The 22,799-nt window shown below is 40.8% G+C and overlaps 2 protein-coding genes across 3 annotated transcripts in view; one reads left to right on the top strand and one right to left on the bottom strand.

Annotated features, from left to right (window-relative positions):
* The first annotated feature begins 5,023 nt into the window (after positions 1-5,023).
* Positions 5,024-16,614, top strand: LOC136714082 (streptomycin biosynthesis protein StrI). Its single transcript, XM_066691394.1, has 9 exons — positions 5,024-6,214; positions 10,499-11,086; positions 11,487-11,557; positions 11,742-11,850; positions 11,940-12,070; positions 12,165-12,272; positions 12,931-13,049; positions 13,430-13,586; positions 14,055-16,614. Exons 1-9 carry the CDS (start codon positions 5,970-5,972, stop codon positions 14,201-14,203), a joined length of 1,677 nt encoding a protein of 558 aa, XP_066547491.1. The 5' UTR covers positions 5,024-5,969; the 3' UTR covers positions 14,204-16,614.
* Positions 16,615-17,169: 555 nt separating this feature from the next.
* tp73 (tumor protein p73) overlaps positions 17,170-22,799 on the bottom strand; it is a 46,821-nt gene continuing 41,191 nt past the window's right edge. For both annotated transcript variants that reach the window (XM_066691392.1, XM_066691393.1), the window contains 2 exons: positions 21,191-21,284; positions 17,170-20,777 (listed from right to left, as the gene is read on the bottom strand). In XM_066691392.1, coding sequence (XP_066547489.1) covers positions 20,451-20,777; positions 21,191-21,284 — 421 coding nt within the window. In that variant the 3' untranslated portion in view covers positions 17,170-20,450. The remainder of the gene's footprint in view (positions 20,778-21,190; positions 21,285-22,799) is intronic.

Genomic DNA, 22,799 nt, shown 5'->3' with positions numbered 1-22,799 from the left:
TATGTGATTTTGTGATTTAATGTCGGCTGAACGTTGTGCAGTCGATGCTAATACCATTTAAGAAGCACTGATTCATTTTAGTAGGTGATTGATGTCTTTAAATTAAGTAAATAAGTTATGCATACAAACGAGAGAGAGAGATAAATGTAAACGTTATATATAACAATACCACATCAACAGTCAGACGCCACAATGATGCTGGCAAGATCAAGATCTGCAAAGGAGTATAAGGAGGCACAAACTATTCGCAAGACTTTGGATTGGGAAGAAAAATAAGTCGAGATACAGACGGTTGACAAATTAAAGGAAAAAACAACATAAAGTGTCTCAGTGAGGTGTTGGGCACCACGAGCGACAGAACAGCTTCAGTGCTCTTGGCCTCTGGACTCCACTGGAGGGATGGACACCATTTTTCCAACGATATTCCCTCATTTGGGGTTTTGATGATGGTGGTGGAGAGCGCTGTCTAACACGTCGGTCCAGAATCTCCCACAGGTGTTCAATTGGGTTGAGATCTGGTGACTGCGAAGGCCATAGCATGTGATTCACATCATTTTTATACTCATCAAACCATTCAGTGACCCTCGTGCCCTGTGGATGTGCATTGTCATCCTGGAAGAGACACTCTCAACAGGATAGAAATGTTTCACCACAGGATAAAGGTGATCACTCAGAATAACTTTGTCATGATTTGCAGTGACCCTTCCCTCTAAGGGGAAAAGTGGACCCAAACCATGCCAGGAAAATGCCCCCCACAGCACAACAGAGCCTCCGGACCCCCTCACTGTAGGGATCCAGCAGTCAGGCCTGCACCGTTCTCTTGGTGTCCCACACATGCACTCGCCCACTTGTTGAGACTATGGTGAAAGATGACTCATCTGACCAGATCACTTTGTTCCACATCTCTGTAGACCAGTGCCTATGGTTTTTGCACCACTGAACTCTCAGATGTGCATTTGTCTTTGTAATGAGGGGTTTATGCACTGCCGTCTCGAGTCAAAATCAAGGTCAGCTGGGCCTGCTCAGCATTTGTATACATGCCACAGAGCATGATAGGATGTTAATTGTATCATGCAGTACACCTGTTTGGAGGCATCTGCATTATGTAATATGTTCCTCCACTAATTTATTCAGGTTTTTCCTTTAATTTGTCATCTGTATGTAGCTTATTTGAACAACTTACAATCTGCTAATAACATTGTCCTCCAACTTTCAATTCAAGAACTCTCAGATGCAAAAACAAGAAAACAAGATCCACAACTTGATGTTCAATATCTTTGTGAAAGCTAATAGAATTTAAGTAGATCAAAAGATACTTGAAGTCAATAGTTATGGCTGTCGTGGACAATAAATCAGTGCTTACAGAGAAGCAACACAAAGAATCATGGAACAATGCTTGGAATAACAAGAAGAGAGAGAAAAACAAATAAATGGAACAGAACAAACAAAAGTATGTGACTTCATTGAGTGAAAAAAATGAAATGGCAATGGGCCGGGCACATTGCAAGCAGAACAGATCAGAGTTGGACAAAGGGAAGCTATAGAATGGATCCCAAATGATGAAAAAAAGATGACCACTACATAATAGATGGGAAGATGAAATCTTAAGCTTGCTGGTGTGACCTGGAAAAGAGACGTTGTACATCGAAACAACTAAATATCTTGTGGAGGCTTTTATCCAGCAGTGGATCAATAAAGGCAGTTATATACGTTTATATATGCTTTACAGTATTATAAGTTAGCAGTTTATATGTATAAATAAATAAATTACATTGACAACCCTAAAAACACAATTAAAGCAATCAAATAATACAGCAAACTTAACCTACGCCAAAAAGCATCGTGCATTGTACATGACAGTGTTGTATGGGACGCTTCTGGATTGTAACTATGCGAGAGATGCGCTAGAAACTTTTAACTGGAAGGACTATGTGTGTTTGCCTTGAGAAAGCGATTCATCTGGAGCAGTTATTAATGCACGGTGGCAAAGTGACACACGGGGTTAATTGCTTGGCACAGCACAACATTTTTGTTCTAAATACACGCAAACATGAAATATCCGTCCTGGATTTACATTAAATGTCCCGATGTCTTGTAAATTATCTCAAAATTATTTAAATGTCACGGTTTTTAGCTTTCCAGGCCTGTTTACACTATCTTAAAACTATTCAAATGTTTAAAACAGAGGCTAATCTTTATGTGGTCAATCGCATGAAGAATCGTATATTTTAATTATATTTGTAATCCCTCGTTACCGCTATAACTATATGTTAATGGTAATCCAAATATAGACGCTTTACCAACTGCAGAAATACAAACCTCACAAAATTTAGCGATTAATACAAATGATCCATTCAATACGGTGTCAAAGGTGTTTTAAATATATATAGTGATTCTTTTATTTTGCACATTGATAAAGCTGCAGGTACAGAGAAAACATGCTGACACTGAATTTGTGAAAACTGTTCCAGTTATGGATCCGTATTTATATACACATGTATGAGTTTTGCTTAAGAAACTAGCTGTGACTGTCATACTGTATATTTCATGATATATAGATATGTAGTGGCTACAGGACAGATTTAAACCCAGCGCACTGTATTTCATAATGCAACGCAGCTCATTCGGGGTCAGTGTGGGCAGCTGACCAGGCCGGTGGAAACGGGGTATATGTCTCCTCTAGAGGGCAGCAGCAGTGATTTGTGGGTTGCAATTCATTGCAATTGACCTACTGAGTCTTGCTCTCTTACAAAATCTTTATTATTATTATTATTATTATTATTATTATTATTATTATTATTATTATTATTATTATTATTATTATTCTGTTTGTGCTAATACTAATTCCCCCTACAGTTCTTATCCTACCTATACCAGATTTCATACAGTGATTCATTATATACCTAGTTATTATTATTGCCACTACTACTATGCTAATGGTATGCATTCTGTTCAAAAATTGTTTGCTGTGATCAACAAATAAACCTACAAAACAAAGACTCGTACATCTCTCTCTGTACCCTGTGTGTCAGCTGTACTTTAATACCAGCTCTTCTTTCTCGGTCTTGTGGAGCTGAAGGATCTGGAGGTACCCGGCCCTTACAACCCCAGTCACTGCACTGTAAGGAATAAATAGCGCTCTTCTGAACTCTCTGCTTCGTGCTAAATAATACCTCCTTCCCAGCACCAGCCCAAGATCTTAGTCTTGATGTATCCCATGTGTAGTGCCCAGTAAAGGGAGATAATGCAAAGGTTACAGGTAAAGAAAGCAATGACTTTCATGAGATAAAAAAGCTTTATAAGATAGTTTCACTACTGTATAATGAAAACACAGTCCATTTATCTACATTTACACCATGCCACAACATGCTGCATCCCTGAAAGTTTTTTTTCCACTTCAACTGCAATTTATATAATGGCGAAAATGGAGCGTCGACTTTGAAAATCCCTTACCAACTATGAAAAATCAGACCCATTGTGTTTGCCTGGGATATAGTCATTGGGAAACACTGAAATGTGCTCATGGTTTCCACTCATTCCGAGAAGCTGTACACTCCAAAGCAGATTGCGAATGACAATGGGAGAATACCAACTTGTTTTGTTTTTATTACTTCATAATGATGGTCTGACTAAGTGGTGCTGCCAGGGGATCTTTTCAATTCAACCCACCTGCCGATTGTAAACAAATTAAAAACTACGGGATATAAGGAAGCTTCTTCTTTTGAAACAGCAAACAAACAAACAAAGTGACATTTAAAGAACTGCAGCCAGAAACTGGAAATCGAAAAGTAAGAATATTAAATTGTGCAAAAGGTTCTACTCTAATGGAGGGGGAGATATTTCTCCTTTGGTGTACTCCTCGCCCACAAGGGAACCAATGGTGTAGTTCCTGAAGGGGCTCAATGTTTTCACCATGAAGTAATTGCCCTTCTGCTCCACCACCTTCTTGGGTTTCAGCTTCAATGCAGTCTTGCAGATGGCGGGGTCAATGCCTGCGCCAGAATAGCGCGTTGGCATTTGCACTTTCTTAATAAAAAAGAGTTACTAAGATATAGGAAGGAGCATTGAAAACATGTTACTGTTGCAATTCTAAATGTTACAATTCTAAATATTTGGATATACTTAGCACTCCAAATAGAAGGTAATAAATGACAAAGAGACGCCTAGAGATTCATGTTATTTTGCCTCCCTTGCAGGTTGGAGGTTGCATTTGCATTTGTAATTCATTTAGAGCAATTTGCAGATGATGTGTTTAACTTTGACATTATGGACATTTTCTGCGTTGATCAGTGGCAAAAACTCCTGATTAAATCACTGTGATTTCATGTTGTAACAATGAAATGTGCTCTTAAAGTCTTAAGTGACACTGTCTTTGAGATACAACATGTGCCCAGCCCCCATTTTCCAAAATGACCAATAGCAGTCTTTTCTTACACTAGTGCTAATGATGGGAACTCTCACCCACTTTCTCATATTTCAAGATAACAACTCAGGTTATTTATACCCATATCTTCCTTTAAGGTGGTTATGTTTATCACCCTGCCTAAAAAAGGTTTGAAAACACCCAGTGTATGTGGGCAAAGACCCCCTCGGCTACCTGTCACCTCTAAATCAGAGCAAACCCAAAGCATCTATACATTGGTAAACAAACCTCAAACATGATTCCTGCATTTCATTAAGGGAAACCTGCAGATTCCACTACAAGAGGGGCAAATGAAACGTAAAACATGTTAAACCTATTTAAGATTGTGAACAATAAGCCAAAGTTAAGCGCATTTTGTTTAAGGACATTGTAGTTGTTGTAATGCATGTGTTATTGTTAAGCGATCAAGGAGCAAACTGGGTTTCAGGTGGATTTGAATTCCAAGGTTAATACAAATAAGTAAAACAAACGTCCTTGATGTTATCCCTCCAGTCCTGCAGATGGTGATGCCAAGATTAGGAATGGGTTTGTGCGTCCCACCCTGGGAGTTAGACAAGAGGTAGTAAATCAGTTCCTCTGTGTGTGTATTTGAGTTGTTCATCAGATCCGGAGGGAGGACATAAGGGGAGGGGACTTTACAGTACATTATGGAAAGCAAAGGTTTGTCTTAGAGGGAGGGATAGGATTTAGCAAGGTAGCTGTAGAAACATTAGGATAGAGAAAGACGCAATTGTCGCATTTACTATCGGATACTATAATTCTGCTACGAGGCTTGCAAGGAGCGGGTGGATTTACCCCCAGACACTTAAAAACGTAAATAAACTGATGCAACCGATGTTTATTTAATTCTTTCTCAAGAAGACTTATTTTGCTTAGGTTGCAGGGTAATATTTACGCCACAGAACAAAGGCAAAGTGAACAAAGCGAGTGCCACAAAGCCGAAAGAAGTGAGCGATGCAAGAACCAGAGGCATGCCCTGAAGGAGACAGAGGAAGGTCCGCACTATAATAAACTGCCACCGTTTGCGGCAAGAGTCAGAAACGGAAATGCAACGACGAAAAAGGGAGTTTTTGCAAATACAGAGGCAACACCATGCAAGGAAACCCGCCGAAGACAGCGAGCCGGGATGGTGGTGCAGATGAAGTGAAAGTGCAGCCCGATTGAACTGTTGCGCGCAGAGAGGGTCGCTACAGGCGTTATTAGCGCAAAACAATGCGAGACACAGACAGCGGAAGGAAATGACAAACAATGACAGCCCCGCAATAGTAACTTTTTACAGACTTGATCGGCCCCGAAGACCATTTTAATAAGGGACTGCCTGGCACATACGTAGGACGGGAGATCGCATTATTTGAGACTGGATCCTCCAAATGACAGCTCTGAAGTCGCTTTCTTGATTTTCCTTTCGTTTTGACTCCTCTGCAGCTGAAAAGGCAACCAAACACAGTGCAGGGGCGACTGGGATGCGCTAGTGGGTCATTGCTACACACGCAGAGCTGCGTTATTACAGTGCGGCTGGTTGAACTGTTATTGCACTGGTCTGGCCATGGGGAGGAAGAAGAAGACCCTGCACGACTACGCCGCGGAGTTCGCCGACCTGGCCGTGAAGAGGCATGTGGTGGAGCAGCACGACTCCGGGGACAGGACCCTGGTGGAGATCCTCTACTGCAAGTCCTGCGAGATCCCCATGAGGGTCCGGCGAGACCGCATACTCGAGCACCTGGCTTCGGCCCGGCACTACCGAAACCGCCGGCTGGCCAAGCAGCAGTGGGACCGGAAACCCACCCTCATGTGAGTGTCTGGTGATTGTGAGGTTTTGTGCATTTGTGTGAGCTGTAGGACAGCATGCTTTTGAAATTAGGCTGGGTGTGGAGAATTCAATTAAACATCAAGGTTATCCAAAGGGAATTCACTCTAAAACGTTAATTGAATCATTTAAAGGCTTAGTTAGTGCTACTCTGACTGCACTGATTTGATTTAAATCATGCATGGGCACAATGACGTCCTGTCGCTACATTGTGAATGCATCCCTCTCCCTTGACCCTCCGTGCCGCCCCATCACACACACACCGCTGTCTGCCCCCATTGTGACGCTGGCTGTGGTAAACAGGATGTGACGTTTCGGGCAGTTTGTCCTTGTCTCAGTTTCCACCTTCCTTCCCCTCTCCTTAAACACGGTTCCCTTGGCAAGGATGGTGCAGGAAGGACAGATTGAACAGTTGCATGATTTAGCCAGCGCTGATAACTCGGCGTACAGTAAACACCGGGGCTTTTCCACTTCCCAAGTTTGGTTTTACTTCTTGAAATGGTTGTGCCAATGCATTACTTCATTTTGATTTGACACTGAAAATGTTTACAAAATTTCCCCAAAACACCTAGTTGATTAATCCTGTGACTATGCTGCTAATTATGATGTCAATTAAGCTTTAATTGACGCGTCTCAGATCATACATTCTGTTTTCTTTGTCTCTGGTGGAATTTTATTTGCAAGCAAATACAAAATCGTTTTTATTTTATTATATTTTAATATTGCAAGAAATTAGAAAACTGTAGAAGAGGTTATCAATTTGACATAACTGGATTAATTAATTGAAAACTTCAGTAGGTGATATTAGCAGTTCTTCTGGTTGTATTTCTTTTTAATTGGGGTTAAACATTCCTACTGCAGTGCAGATTGTAATCAGTGTTTGGTATTGTGTACTATTTATGTTTAGTTGCAGGGATTGTGACCAACCAACACCCCCCTTTCAGTAGTGAAAAAAATAAAAATACCCTGGAGAATGTTGTGTAAATGGTAAAATAATCATAATAAAATATTACAGGAGACCATTGTAAAATAGGCTAGAGAGGTTCAAATGTGAGTTGCGGACCATTTCTCAGACCATCACTACATAATAGTCTGTCAAAATAATAATCCCCCAAATTATTGAATGTTACTAGATTGAGATCCAATGCCCTATTATTTACCCCTGCTTTATGAACAGGACTATCGGAGAGCATCTGCTTTTATTTCTTCATGTCTGCATGGTCTTACATGCCATCAGGCATTCAGCCCACATGGAAATGGAACAACAAACAAATATTTGGTTAATCTATGAAAACTGGTTTAAAAATAGCTTGGGGAAGGATGGGAAATGGTGGATTATCATGGTCTGCATCAAGTGAACTCTCAAATGATCTGTCATTTAGTGTTATTCTCTTACTGTATGCCTTTATGTCCACTGCAGAAGCCTGTAAGTAATTAAAGTCTTCTTAAAGTCAGTGGTCTGAATTTAGTCAAGTATATATAATTTCCACTGCAGCTAATTAAGGTTCCTTACATTGAGCTCTCACTCTGAACGTTATTGGATGCAAGTAAATCCAGATGGTTTAGTTTATTGTACAGTAGTTCATGATGTGTCTTTTTCTCAGGTCTTTGCTTAGAAAACTATGCACACCTTGCTTAATTCTTCCGTAGTGCATAGCGCATCCTGCCACCTCACAGAAGCAACATTGAAGGTCATGGCCATTCATTCTGAGCTGCTTGGATTCAATGGAAAATGAGTCACTGGCTCTGTGGAAGGGTGTTCGCCCACTGGACAGTCCACCTGAGAAGAAGGCTACTCTCAATAATAATGTATACGTTTATTGTCTTGTGGGGCAGCGCCAAAGGAAGTTTAAAATAATTGAACCGTGTTCCCCAGAAAATGGCCTATTCAGAAGCTATAAGATAATGGTTAATCATTCATGTTGAGGTTACTTTGAAACTACCCTATTTTTTAGCTGTTGCAATACAGGGATAAAAACAAAGCCGATGTCTAAGTTATGAGGTGGCTATTGCCAAATCTGCTGTTCTGGTTTACTTTGCATCACATTCCAGAACATTTTAAAACCTGCGTCATCGCCCCCCCCCTCCCCCAGTACACTTTTGAACCTATTTTCACATTGACACCATTTACTTGATTTAGAGGAGCTGTGATTTACTGCATGTGACTTCGGTGGATATTTGAGCAGTGGCATATGTCATAGTAATCTGTACTTTAATTATTATTGAATGAAAACCAAAACCGTCACAAACTTGTGATCTATTGCAATATGTCTGCTGTGATGTTTTATTTGGAAGCGAATCAATTAAAAATAAAAGACAGTCCTTATAAGGAGAATATAATAATTGTAAAGGACGCCAGCAGCACATCACGCCATCTCTCTAATCTTATTGTTTTGTCCTTCACCTTTACAGAGTGCTGCAGTTTTCACAGAATTTATGTTGATACTGTTTTATTCATGAAACAACTGTTGTCTTAAATCCTTTCTGTCCTTGAAACCGTAAAAACAAAGCATTAAATTACAAGAAGGAATTCCTCAGACAACAAGATCACTTCTTTGTGCCGAAGCAATTTAGGCATCTGTGATAGAATCCTCAAATGTATTTGTGTGAGGGAGGTTTTTCTGGTAAAGTTGGTTGAACTACTCTAGATTCATAACAGAAACTGAGGACACACACACTACAAAGAGATTGTTAAAGAAGTACAGTTGCTTAATAAAAATAAAATGTATTCTTCTATATTTCCTGTTTCCCCATTTCAGCACCGCAGTGCGCTGTGAATTCCCCTCGTGTGAAAGGGCACTGACAGTAAATGATTGCTGTAGATGGTGCAGATTAAAATCCCCCCAGAGGGGCTTTTCTGGACATTTAATGAACCAAATGTAATTACTGCCAATTTTGATGTTTGTTTTATAACAGACAAACTCAGACTTTGAGTAAATCAAAACTACAATCCCCTTGCCAGTCGCAAATTCTAAAACCAATGGACAGACGCAAGAAACCTCCTTCAATCAGGATGCCACCTTCATGTGACACAACAAGAATGTGTTAATCAGTTGCTGAGCATTACCAATAAAATCATTCTAACATTTGTCACATTTCTTTTGACGAGGATCTAATTGGACTACATTCACTTTAGTTGTAAGATACATTTCACCAGGTGTAAACATTATTTTGGCTTCATTTATTGCATTTTCATTTAATTAATCACAAGGGTATCAATCAGTAAATCAATAATTCTGATTAAATGATTTGTTTAGCTAACTGAAATTGGTGTCTTGTCAGGCTGGGTTTCTAGTAAGTAAGTAATTAACTGGAGTATCTATGCAGGAAAGTATGCAGAAAACTCCAAGGTTCAGCACAAACAATATATGGTTACCTAACCTGATGCCAAAACCAAGTGACCCAAGACTGAACCAGTTTTATTGAGTAACCCGCTCTTAGAACTATGCCAACGCACACGTTTCAGTCCCCAGTTCATTAAATGGCTGTCTAATAAGTATCGATTGTCTGTTTGTGTATCAAGTATCGTGTCTGTGTTTACTTCTCCTAATGCCAGGTTGTTGATGGAACTCAAAGTAAAGTTGCAGGCAAAGTGTCTTTTTGAGTTTTATATATATGTCTGTGTTTACAGGATGACACACTGTCCACCAAGATACATTGCGTCTTAAAGGCGTTCTTCCTTTTCAAGATGCCTTACTTTCCTGTTAATAACCCAGTCAGGTCATAATATGATTCTAATATGATGCCACAGAAGCATCCCACTCTGCTATGACTTGGTCAGGCACTGGGAATGAAACCCATTGAAGAATGTCTTAGATAGAAGTCAAGATTTGACACGGAGCAGAAGTTGACAACTTGACTTTGTTTACATCTCCTTGTCTCCGCACCCCCCACAGCTGCCTAGCGACAGATGTACTGAATTTATCACCACTATTTACTCCACTGGCTCTGAAAGTAAACAGAGAGAGGGTGGGAGATAAGAAAAGGAAATGGAGTCCCTTTCCCCCACCTCGCAGTTCATGTGAGAGAGCGGCGGCGTCTTGCTCTCTACTCTGGCTTTTCAGGTGCAGGACTGTATTAGTTAATTGCAACAGGTTCAGTGCAGTGCAGTGTGGATTTAACACTTTAAAAGCATTTAGCATTTTAGAGAGACTTTAACATAAACAAAAGGCACAGTATTATCGATCCTTATCATACAGTACTGGAGCCCTTAGTTTCATTATGTGGCACCTTCTGCTCTCCACAAAAAGTCCCTCATTCTTTTCCAGATCGCCAACTGATGTCCACCCCACCATACCTGTGAAACTGGACTCTTCCCCCTCCATCGCCTTGCCATCTCCGCTGATCCTGCACGGCAAGCACTGCTCCTCCTCTTCCAGCACGGCCGCCCTCCAGTCCCCAGGCTCCCAATATGCACCGTCGGGCCCGGTCCGCTCCTCCGGCATCACCTCCACCTCCAACAGCAGCTCTGCCTCAGCGCAGGGTGACGCCACACCGTCTACCTCCTCCAGCAAGCCTCAGAGCCTCCTGGGCACACGGGTCAAGAGCCCCACGCTGCAGGCCTGGCCCTCCAGTCCCTGGCTGGTGGTGACGGAGGCGTCTAACAGTGTGCCATCTGGGCGGCACGGCTCCGGAGCTGGGGCACTGGGCAGCCTGGGAGTGGGGCTGGCCCTTTTCGGTGTGGGCTCAGGCAGCAGGGCCCTGTGCCAGTGCCTGGTGGAGGAGAGCGGCTGCCACCTGTTGTACATTGTGGAGGACCAGCGCTGGGAGGTGGAGAGCATCTTCAGCCAAGAACATCTAACCCACACCAGAGTCCTCCGAGCCCTAGACACCGACATTGTGCTCAGTGACCAACGGTAGGAAAACCACGCCACTGCAGTACGGGTGGAAAGGGTTCCTGTGCTTTTGTTACTGGAACAAAGTGGGTCAAAAACATCTCACTCCACACACCACACTGATCCACCTCAGATCAGAGACCAGTTTTAAGATCTTAAGATAAGTGAACAAGCATTGAATTACAGCTCAGCCACCCCCACACATACATTTCTTTCAACCACAGTGGCAGATTAAAAGAGTGTTTATAACAGCTCAAGTGAAAAAGTTTCCACACTGTAATACTTGTTTGGCTGGAAACGTTCTGCTGTAGAAGGTATGCTTTGAAGGGAGGCGGGCAGGTGGGATGGCAGATAGCGCTACAGATTGGTTTCAGGTGTGTAGAGAGGAGCCCCCCCTCAGTCTGAACCCTGTGTTTTTCAGCGTCAGCGGAGTCGTCGTGTGCAGCCCCCCCAACGAGGCCTCCGCTATCGTCCTGGACGCCTTACGAGCAGGTGGGTGTACAATGCGAAACCCAGAATGAAGAACTCTTATAAAATGGACCGTCTCTGGTCGAGCACTGCAATTGTATGTATGTGTATCTGTGTTAAATTCATTTGAGTACTGGAAGCTCTACAGGCTTTCTATTGACATGCTCGTCCGAGTGCAATAAGATTGTATCCCTTGGCTGTTCTTCAGGTAAAGGGGTGTTTTGTGAGAAGCTGCCTAGTTTAGACAGACACATAGCAGAGTCCTGCTTCGATGAAGCTGACAGACTTGGAAAACCACTGCTGTGTGGATTTTACAAGTAAGTGTCGTTTGCTGCTGTCTATTCAACTCTGCGTCACGTTCCCGTTGAAGTGGCACTGCGTGGACTGAAGGTTATATTTGTTCCAGGCGTTTTGATCCGGCCCTGCAGTTCTTATACAAGAGGGTCCACGAGAACGACACGCTGGGGAAGATCCAGAGGATATCTGCTGTGAGCCGCCTGTACCCGCGCCCCGCTGTGGCAAAGATCAAATCCTCTGGTATGAAGCTTTTTCCCTCTGTTTTCTCTTGGTTCTTAATTTCCCCAATCGCGCACATTAGATCAATTTTTCTCCTCGTATATCTGTGTCGCAGGTGGGATCTTTTATAGCATGGCCGTGCATGACATTGATGTCATCTGCTGGCTTTTAGGAGAGAGCGCTCCAGACACCATCTTCACACTGGGACACGCGTTCTGTGCAGGTAAAGATAAGAAGATCCTAAAATATGTAACAATCCCAATAATAAATCATTAATAAAAAAACAAAACAAATCAGATGGTAGGTCAGTTCCTCTGCGTGTACCTTCTGGTAATAAATAATAATGTAAATTGTTATAGTTTTTTCCATCGATTTCTTTGAACTTGTACTTCCAAACAAAACAAAACAATCTAATTAGGCTATCAAACAAGTTATGTTTGTATTGTTTTTCCCTTTCCCGTTATTAATTCATGTGCGTTTCATGTATTTATTTGATCCATGAATAATTACATTTCAAAAGCCTGTTTGTTCCATAGCCTAAATCAGTTGACAGCGCTCGTTTATTTATTTGAGATGGGTATTATAACCAGAAAATGCCAGTCTGTCTAAGTTTTTTAAATATTTTAATTGTGAATGAGATCCTTTATTTTTTATAATTCATCTGCAGGTGAAGTTTAAATGTGAAAACGTATCCATTAGAGGAGAGTAGAGGATTGTTTTCTGGTCTGTGTTAATAATTCTGCTTTATTGGGTTGTGTTGACTGACTGCTGGGGTTTCATCTGTAAACCAGAGACTTGGAGGGCGTCATATATATAGGTATATATATAAAATATATTGTGACACCGTGTGGGGTCGGGCCCCTTGTCCGCTTTCTTCTCAGAGATGGCCGCGATGAATGATGCCGACTCCATCTCCATCAGTATGAAATTCCCCAGCGGCACCATGGCCTCCCTCGACGTCAGCCAGCACTGCAACAAGAGCTGCGACCAAAGACTGGAGGTGCGTGTCCGACCCTTTTATAATGCCACGATTAACAACAAACGCTGAAATCTTTTGACATTTTTACCAAGTGTTGCTACTAAGTGCACTAAAAAAATAAAAAACATCTGAAGCCACGTTTATAGTGATGCTGTAGCAGACTGCCAGTGAAGAAAGTGAACCCCTGTCCTATTTATCTTTACTTCAATGTTGCGGTAAAGAGGGATGTGAAATCAGACAAGGCCGACGTGGGTTTAAAGAGCTGATTGGAGCTAACCATTAACAGATCATAAACTTGTAAAGAAGGAAGAAAACAATGTTTGGGGTGTGGTGTGGTGTACAGAGAGGCAGTTCAGATCTTTCTCTTGATTTTCCTGCTTCCTCTTGTCGTTCCTCTGCAGGTCCACGGCTCAGAGGGCTCTCTGCAGATGGAGAACCGCAATCCTCTGGGAATCTCGGACCACAGCACCTTGGCCGGCCTGTGCCTGCAGGCCACGTCTGACCGCTACAGAGACGCCTACAGGGAGATCCTGCGCCACTTCCTCAGGACACTCAAAGGTCAGCGTCTCTCCGCTCTGGGGCTGCCGGCCGGGGGCCACGGGCTCTGATGTGAAGGGTAGTCAGACGGTGAAACCACAAAGGGTTTCTCCGCATTAAAGATCACCATTCAGCTTTCATAAACTCATAGCTTAAGGAGACGTTGTAGGAGTGTGCAAAGTTGAGAGATCGTTGGGGGAATGAGCTAAATCTTGAACCTGTTTTTGCTACGAAGATGAAGGACTGTGAAAAAATGAGTTTGGCAGCCAGTGTTGTCTGTGGTGTGTGTTAGAATAGTCTTATGATGCGTTTTGGGGTGTTTTGTTCTTCTCACTCACAATAGAGCCTTTAAACAAATTGTCGCTATATAAAAGTAGGCAATCTTTTGTCTGCTGCTGTGTAGGCTGGTGGTAGTTGATGTCAACCAGGTATGCAGGTCTTTGCTGAGCAGAAATGATACCCATCTGTAACTGGTCCTTCCTTTGGCAGGAAGGGAATCGCCTTTCTTCACCAAAGAGCAGTATTTGTGGACGATCCAGGTGGCGGCGGCGGCCGAGCAGTCGTGGAGGAATGGCTCCGCTGTGGACCTGCGCAACGAGGCCATGGAGAACACGGTCATCAAGACCGAGGTGCCGTGAACGGGCCTGGACTGAGACGAGTGAGCCCAGGGGCGTCTCCCAAACCCCACGGAATTAAGCTGCGGACACGGCCCATATCCATAACTATCGTTTGAAGATGTTAACCATTGATTTTGTTCCCGTTTGCAAGATGGTGGGGCATTTGTAATACTACCCTCCGTGTCGCAAATAACCCCCGAAAAGTACTGTTGTGGACCTTGACTTTGGCATTGTGACCATTTCCAGTGGGTTCACGGAATTCATACAGGAGTTTCAAAGTCATGGAAGGTCAATACTTTAACCTACACCATAAATTTCACTCACGGTTTATTTGATATGCTCCCAACATTAGGGATCTGCAATCATTCTTGGCCAAACATGTTTCTCTTGTATTTATTTGAATTTATTTATTGTACTTAAGGTATTTCACCCCTTGTAGGATTTTTCAAATTAGCTCAATTATTTTTCTAAAGAAGTATATGGGTCAGTTATGTATTGGCTTAAAATCGATACCTTAAGCATTACACTGCACTGATAAATGTATATAGGACAAAAAGAGCTCAATTTACTGTTAAGACGGATGTTCTAATCTTGAGAACTTAACTTTGAATACTCAGATGCCATGTACAGTATATATAACTCCCAACATCCATCAAAAATGTGATATTACCTTCAAAAATATAGCTGTGGACTTGAATAGAAATGAATATTCACAAATGCAATAACTGTGCCTTAAATGCTGGCCCAGATACAGTTAAAACTGTCAAATTACAACCCCAGTACTTGACAACTTCTACCCAGTGGAAGGTTTGTTTTAATTTTGTCAGCTCTCGCAACCGATTGAAATCTCTGGTGCCAAAACAGTCCTGTTCTGTTAAGGAGACCGATCCAAAATATATATATATTATATATATATTTCAAAGGACAGTGGACAATGGACAGAGGAAGCCATTAAATGGATGACAAAAGAAGACCATGTAAAAGATGGGAAGACGGACTAATAAATTTTGCAGGCGTGACATGGAAAAGAGAAGCTGTGGGGAGGCCTTCATCCAGCAGTGTATCAATATAATATGATGCATATATACATACATGTACACACACACACTATATACATGGTTTTTATTCCTTATATTTCATTGCTACTGTTTGTTTTTATGTTCTAAAAAATACCAAACATTTTTTTTTTGGTTTTCGATGAACTCAAAACTTAACATCTTGTTTTTTCTTTTAATAAATTTATATTGTGTACATTTGGTGTAAAGACCTTATTTTGGGAAGATAAAACAACAAATACTTTTTAGCTTATCTGTTGATTTGTACCCACACTATAACCCCTGCTGATTTCAGACTGAGCTCGCTGGGGTGTCTCCATTACAAGTTACAAACAAGCGAGTTGGGTTACTGGACCTTACAGCTCACAACTGGAAAAATATCCACGGCTGTACCTCTCGGCGAGTGTTTGATCCCTTATCTCCGGTTGGCATTGAGTGTAGCTGTAATTCTGGGATCATATTGCACGTCCTGCAAGCTTCGTAATTACTCTGTTGGCTCAAGTAGCCAGTGTGACATTGCTGGGACCATTAGTGTCATCAGGAGATAGTGCTGAGGGCTGAAGTCTGATATCTGCAGCTGCGACTTATTACTTGGAGTGGCTCTGTTTTTCACATCCATGTGCAGTCTGATATTTATTATTCAGCACCCAGTGTGGTATATTGTTGCTGTACTTCACTCCTATTTCGTAGAAAGCAGGAACACTCAGCTAGTGCTTCATGTCACCTTAGCGCTGAATTACCCCAAATTACAAACTGCAGCAGTGCACATGTGTGTTTTACATATAAACCCCCATTTCATTAGATATGAACATGAGTCTGAGCTTAAAAAGTATATAAAATGGTGAGAACGAGGAGTAAAGGTGACTTAAAATCCTTTTTAAAGTCAGCATTTAAAATATGTTTCTTAAACTGGACTGCACAACATACACTCGTGGCAGAGTCCTTATAATTTACTGGTACAATCGGACACTTTAATGGTTTGTTTTTCTCTCTTTGCCACCTTAAACCCCCCATATGCTTTAAAAGCTTTTTAATTACATTAGGCAGTCTAGCCTGAGATAATCACTCAAGGATCAGATGCCACTTCTACAGAGATTTCAGGTTGTGGAGGATAATACTTGCCTGCTATTTCATTAAGGAGAATTTGGAGAGTGGATAGGAAAAAAAATACTACACAATCAGTGTGTGTGATGGACCATAGCCACCCTTCCAGACTCAGATGTATATATTTTTTAAAATTGCTAATGGCATAAAATGTGAAGCTGAAATCAAATATCTGTGAATCCCTATATATATTTGTCTTTTTTATTTTGTATTAATATATATGTAGTCATAAAAGTGTTGTCTCCTGTATAAATAAAATGTTTTTTGTATTTTTGAAGTGTTAGCTGCCATTCATAAAGGCTAGCGGTAGAAATGTATCTGCATCACACCCCATTATGAGCCCCAGACAGCATACCTGGTGCCACTGATGCTCAGTTCATCCTGGAGGCTCTTGATGTATCCTGGGCTTGGACAAAATATCCTTTGTAATAATTCATGATGTAATACCTTCACTCACATTGTTTCACCACTTCAAAATACAACTGTGCACCTCCTATAAATAAGGGGGAAAGTACAATAGCTCATTGTAATCATTGTGTAACCCACCCAAGTCACCACTTGACTTGCTGTTCATTGTTTACTTGCTGCTATTTCACGTTTTTGTTGTAAAATGTAAACTATTCTCACAAGAGTCAATTAGAACAATCAGTAAATCAGCCTCACAGGCATCAACATGTTATTAAGTATATTTAGGCCACGAATACTGATCTTTATGGGAACCAAACCAAATGATAAATTGTTTATAAATTGTGTGGTTTACAAGACAGGACCCGTTTCTGCAATAACAATGAAAAACACTTTGTATGTCGGTATAAACATTACTAGATACAATATTACATGTGTTCTTTATTGTGTTACAAAAAAACACGGCTATATTTTTTCCAAAGAAATATTACAATAATAATAATGATATTAAAAAAACAACTACAGTTAACAGTTTAGATTACAGAATTAATACTGCTGGAAAAAAAGCATTAGTGAACATTTAAACATGGATTTTCTTTTTTGTAAAATCTTAAAGCAATAAAGTGCTTTAATTTGCTACTGGCTGCAAGCAATCCATTAGAATAACACTGTCTGCTGCCCGTGTGTTGCTGCTACAGTACATGCACCAGGAGCAAAACCCACCAGAGAGGGGAGTAGGGAAGCATGCAATTCAAATGTCTTACTGTTCTTAAATACAAGTTACAAAACTGTACTCGAAGCATCGGAATATTAAAAAGCAAAGTCTACCAACCATAGTTTGAAGCTTATTGTGCATCAAGACATCACCTAATACAGAAGCATTAAGTGCATCACACAATCATACTACACTATCTTATACACAAGGTAGTGGCCAAACACCACAGATCACTCAGATACAAGCCCCTTTGAAATGCAGGAAACAAAAACTTATAAAAAGTGCAATCTATACAAATAAGCTGAAATAATGAATGAGCACGATTTGTATCATTTGTGTGTTTGCACAAACAAGGTTCTGTGCATTAAGAATATATATATATATATTTACATACATTTTAATGTAATATAGAACGGGATAAAAAAAACAATACAAATATGTATCTTATGATACAAATACTCCAGTTTCTCCTGCTGTAACAAATCATTTTAAAAATAGAATGAAAACTGAATTTTCAACAAAATACCTTGCCCTGCAAGGAGCCTTAAACCAGCATATGTACAAATCATTGAAATACAACAAAATACTACATACATTAAGAATTACCTTTTCAAAAGCCTTTTTTCTTTTTTGAGCACCACACAAACTATTTGGATCATGTATATAAAAAGTATATATTTTTTTAATAATAAATAAACAATTCAAACCCAGTAAAGATGGGTAGAGACAATGTAAGTGTTACTCATTTTGGTTCAAGGAGAAAATTAACACTAGTGTGTACGTGGGGGTGGTCAGAATTAAATATGTATCCATCCTATACACCATCTTTACTGGGCTGTAAAAATGTTCAGTGTTTTTATTGAGTGCATTTAATCCAACATGTTGAACAATGTAAACCATAGATTATAGCTCTGTTTTAAGTCACCAAGAATTGTTTACGATAATCGGAGCAACAAGCTATGAACCCAATGATTGAGCGCATTAGAAAATGCTAAAGCAAACAAACAACGACAACAAAAAACGAGCTAACGAGAATAGTTAATTAACGTCTGAAGCAGTAAGCAGTAAGAGTTAGTTAGAAATGCCTAATAGGAAACACAATGACCAGATTAGGGAAACACTGACCTACGATACACAGGATTTCAGTATTACACTGAAAAATCAGTGTAATACTGAAATCCTGTGTATCGTAGGTCAGTGTTTCCCTAATCTGTGCATGAACTGTAATCATGCAAACTGAAGCTCCACTGTTCTGTTTCAGCAGAAGTGACATGTCTGGTATATTAGATACTGTATTTGTTTCAGTGCATCTGCAACGCATGCTGGGGGGTTGTGGGTAATCAGAGAGCACAGAACCTGTATACAGGTTGTCTCTATGATGAGAAGGATTTTCAGGTTAATGGTGATCAGATTACTCCTGAGATTGAAGGACCCAAGAGCATCAATTTCTTTGCCTGTCATCTGTAACAGCCCTCACAATATATCCCATTTTGTTTTGGATAAATTGTGTCATTTCAGAAATGTCGGTTGTAAATTGATTTTGTTTCTTTTTACAGCAACTGCAATATTATAGTTTGCAATACTGTAATGAACTTCTTACTTCCTTTATATTGTTTGCAGCTACTACATATTAACTTATTTTGAGGAACAAAGAGACGTGCCTGGTAATTGATTTTTTCTTTCTTTCAATATTCATCTTTGCTTGGACTTCTCCCTAAACATCCCACAGTCTCTGCAAGTCATTTTTAAGACTGACCTCTTCTATTCTGACCGCTCGATTAACCCAGGAAGTCCAAATGCTTGAAAGGAAGTACAGTATCTTACACAGAGTGATTTTGCAAAAATGATTTATAAGGATTTATAAGAAAAACAGGCGACCATCCTGCATTTAGTAAAAAAAACAACAACAACAACAACGATATCATAAACCATTGCTATGTGACAAATCTGGTGTGAAATTGTTCCCATGAAAATAAAAAATAAAATAATGAAAAATACACAAACGTGATTGTTCACACATCTGTTTCAATATACAAATATATATGTACAGGAGCTGTATATTCATAATCAATATTCACAACGCGTACAGTTCACATTTTCTGTAGACTGATCTCTAAAATAACATTTAAACACGTGAATGAACACTTTTTTTTCAGCATTACGAGGCAAAAAAACTAACATTTTCTCTCAAATGCAAACATGTACATATAAATACATCAGTTAACAGAAACAGATCTCAGTTTTGTTGTGTTCAGGAGATCTTCTATTTCTTTCCACGCTTTTTCTTTTTGTTGTCTGGCAGTCCATTAAATAAATTAGCGTGCTGCAAACTAATAGCCATGGCAGATACTGAGAGGAGTTACTGAACAACCCGTATTGCAGTCAGAGCTGGGTCTGTGGATGACAGGGAGAGGCTGTTTTGCCCCCCAAACATTTCATTAAGCTCTTTAAAAGATGTTGATCTGTGCTGGATGAACGATGTCTCCTTGTTTCCTGAGAGGTAACTCAGATAACACAGCGGCGGAGCGCCCTCTGGCTCCCCCCGGTGTCTACATTGATTGTCTTCGGAGAAAACGAGGAGCGTTTGAAGCATTAGGAGGGGGAGAAGTCCCACAAATCGCCTGAAACTGAAAACATCCTTCTCCTGCACAAAGCTAACCAGCCCAGACCGAAACGTGGGCTTCACTGTGATGCTGCAAGAGAATCTTTTTCTTTTTAAATGCACCGAAGGCACCAATGTATTTTCACAGGCTGCTAGTCTGAATACAGGAGTGCCACAAAGGAGTGTGTAGGACGGCAAACTTAAATAAACACAGAATGAACATTTAAGACCTAGAAATAATAATGAAAACGGGAAGTGCCTTCCTAAAATGGGGGAGAAAACTGCTTTCCTTAGCAAGCTGTGAACTTTTCTTTTCTTTGTCTTTAAATAATCATAATCCTAAAAAACTAAAAACCAAAAGGAGAGTCAGCGTCAGAAGCTGCCGGTCTAGTTGAGGTCTCCGTCTGTGAACTCCTCCTTGATGGAGTGCTTGCGCTTGCAGTCGGGCACGTCGAAGCCGAAGTCGGGCCAGTCCTCCGCGGGGCCCGGCCCGGCGCGGTTGGGGATGGTGATGGTGTGGCGCACGCGGAAGTGCACGGCCTCCATGACGCGCTGCCGCTGCAGCTCCCCGGACGGGCCGATGGCCATGGTGGCCGTGTTGCTGCTGGCCGAGCGGATGAGCTGCTGGCCGTAGTCGTGGCTCTGCTTCATCTCCTGCAGGCCCCTCCAGATGGCCATACGGAACTGCTCTGGGACCTTCAGGGCGCTCAGGTCCTGAGATACACACAACACACACACACACGAGTGTCAGACCTTCACATCACCACACAGACAACAACAGGGCGGCTCGGTGTCCCGCATCAGAGCACTGCCACGGCTCATTTTCTTAACCCCTTAACTCCTTATCGATTTTTATTATTTTCAAACTAATCAAAACCTCCTCAGAGGACATAGTAAGTCTGTTACACTAGACTAACTGCAGTAGAATTGATCTCTGAGTTGCTGGTGAATTATCAAAATATCCATCAGATCATAACTCAAATCCTTCAGATGCAGCCCTGGGACACGGTCTAGCTTTGTGCACAAGATCTCCCTCATCTCAAGACACGCTAGCAGTTTCTAGGAATCACTGACTGCCTCTAAACAGTATCCTTGGTGTAAAGTATACGAGTGGTCGCGATATTTACCTCCATGGACAGGCTCTGCAGGTGGTACATACTCTGTAAGCCCTGGGACGTGAAGTAGTCAATGCAGTTTTGGCATCCAAGACTTGTTAAAAAACTGTTCAGAAAGAAAATGAATCCCACTGAGACCAAGGGGAAGATTCATTATAAATTATAAGTCCCACCACAGCTAATGCAGGTATAGCTGAAATAGGTCTGTTTCTGTCAAAGCCAAAGTTTAAAAAAGCTGAAGTATGTATTTTCAAAAATGGAATAAAATGTTTTCCACCCTCATCCCCATCTTGCTTCGCTGCTTTAGCTGTGGCAAAGCAATAACTCAACTGAATGATCCCGTTGGCCAGTGACTACACTTATTTTTCATTTACTAGCTCATGAAGAGACACAATTTTGCACTGAACCAATAATTAATGCCAACAATCAGTTTGACCACCACTGTGCTTTTCATATGGTTACAAATAACCATGAGCTCTTATTGCTAAAGGTTGTAACTTTGTTACAAATGACATTTTGTGGCGTCTTATTTATTGCCAAAGCAGCTTTAAATAGTGAAAATACATGATTATGTATTAATGATTCTTAAGCCTTTTTTTGTTTATTTAATTTGTTTTTATTATAAATACAATGATAGAAAAGCTGGTCTACAGGACCAGTGCAATATAACATATATTATAGCAACATTTAATAATTAGTGTATAATACAAACTCGGAAGCATTCACAATTCCATGATTTTTCCTTAAAACCCTTTTGAAATGCATTTAGCTTTCCAGGAAGACTGCTAAACACACTGGTTTCACAGGGACAAGCGTTGGGATTAAACCCACAATCAAAAGGATTGCTTTTTTTTAAAGGAGGAGTTTATAGTTCATTACAGAACATCTCAGATTATACGCGTTGGAAGCGATTCTCAGTTGCTGTTTCCGAATAGATGGTGCATCTCCATACTTGGTAACTATTCCAGAAAGAAAAGCTTCTCTGATTTGAAATGACTAGAAACGTGTGCAGTCAGATTTATGCACAGCTGGGACTGTAACTCTGCTCACTTTCTCCCAGTTGCTTTAGAGGAATTGTCTCAGAAGCTCTTCTCACAGGAATAGGCAGTTCAGCGAGGCGGTAACCTAAACTGAAACAGGAACGGAGACTCACGCTGAAGACACACAATGGGACAATCAACCACGTGAGAAATGAAAATGGCATGTGGGTCAAAACTACTCCTTTAAAACATAAAACAGCCAGGAGAACATTGTTATCTTTTGACTCGTTGTCATACAGTAGGCGTGTGCTACTTTGTTGGCAAATCTTTCACACTACACTACAATTGCTCGTCACAGATCTTGACATATACAAACGACAACAAAAAAAATTTTCTTTTTTTTTTCTGACCAGCAGAAAATAACTTTATAATCGTACTTGGATTTCTTTTTATTTTCTCTTTTCAGATTTGCTGTAGTAAATAACTGCACTTGTATATGAATTGTTACTGGCAGGCGCAGACACAGGCTGAGAGAATAGATTTCAGTTTGTGCAAAGCGGTATAGACACTGGAGGTGAATATAATAGTGGTTATAATCGGGATTGCATTAAGCCTGAAATGCTGACCTCATTCACAGTTAA

Source organism: Amia ocellicauda, chromosome 18, assembly GCF_036373705.1.
Source record: "Amia ocellicauda isolate fAmiCal2 chromosome 18, fAmiCal2.hap1, whole genome shotgun sequence".
Lineage (NCBI taxonomy): Eukaryota > Metazoa > Chordata > Actinopteri > Amiiformes > Amiidae > Amia > Amia ocellicauda.
This window is presented reverse-complemented; position numbering and strand designations above follow the sequence as displayed.

Bases quoted from the DNA above. Each gene is read 5' to 3' on its own strand.
- LOC136714082 (XM_066691394.1), top strand. From the start codon at position 5,970: ATGGGGAGGAAGAAGAAGACCCTGCACGACTACGCCGCGGAGTTCGCC. The intron at 11,087-11,486 runs GTAGGAAAACCA...TGTGTTTTTCAG, and splicing joins ATTGTGCTCAGTGACCAACG to CGTCAGCGGAGTCGTCGTGT. The intron at 11,558-11,741 runs GTGGGTGTACAA...GCTGTTCTTCAG, and splicing joins CCTGGACGCCTTACGAGCAG to GTAAAGGGGTGTTTTGTGAG.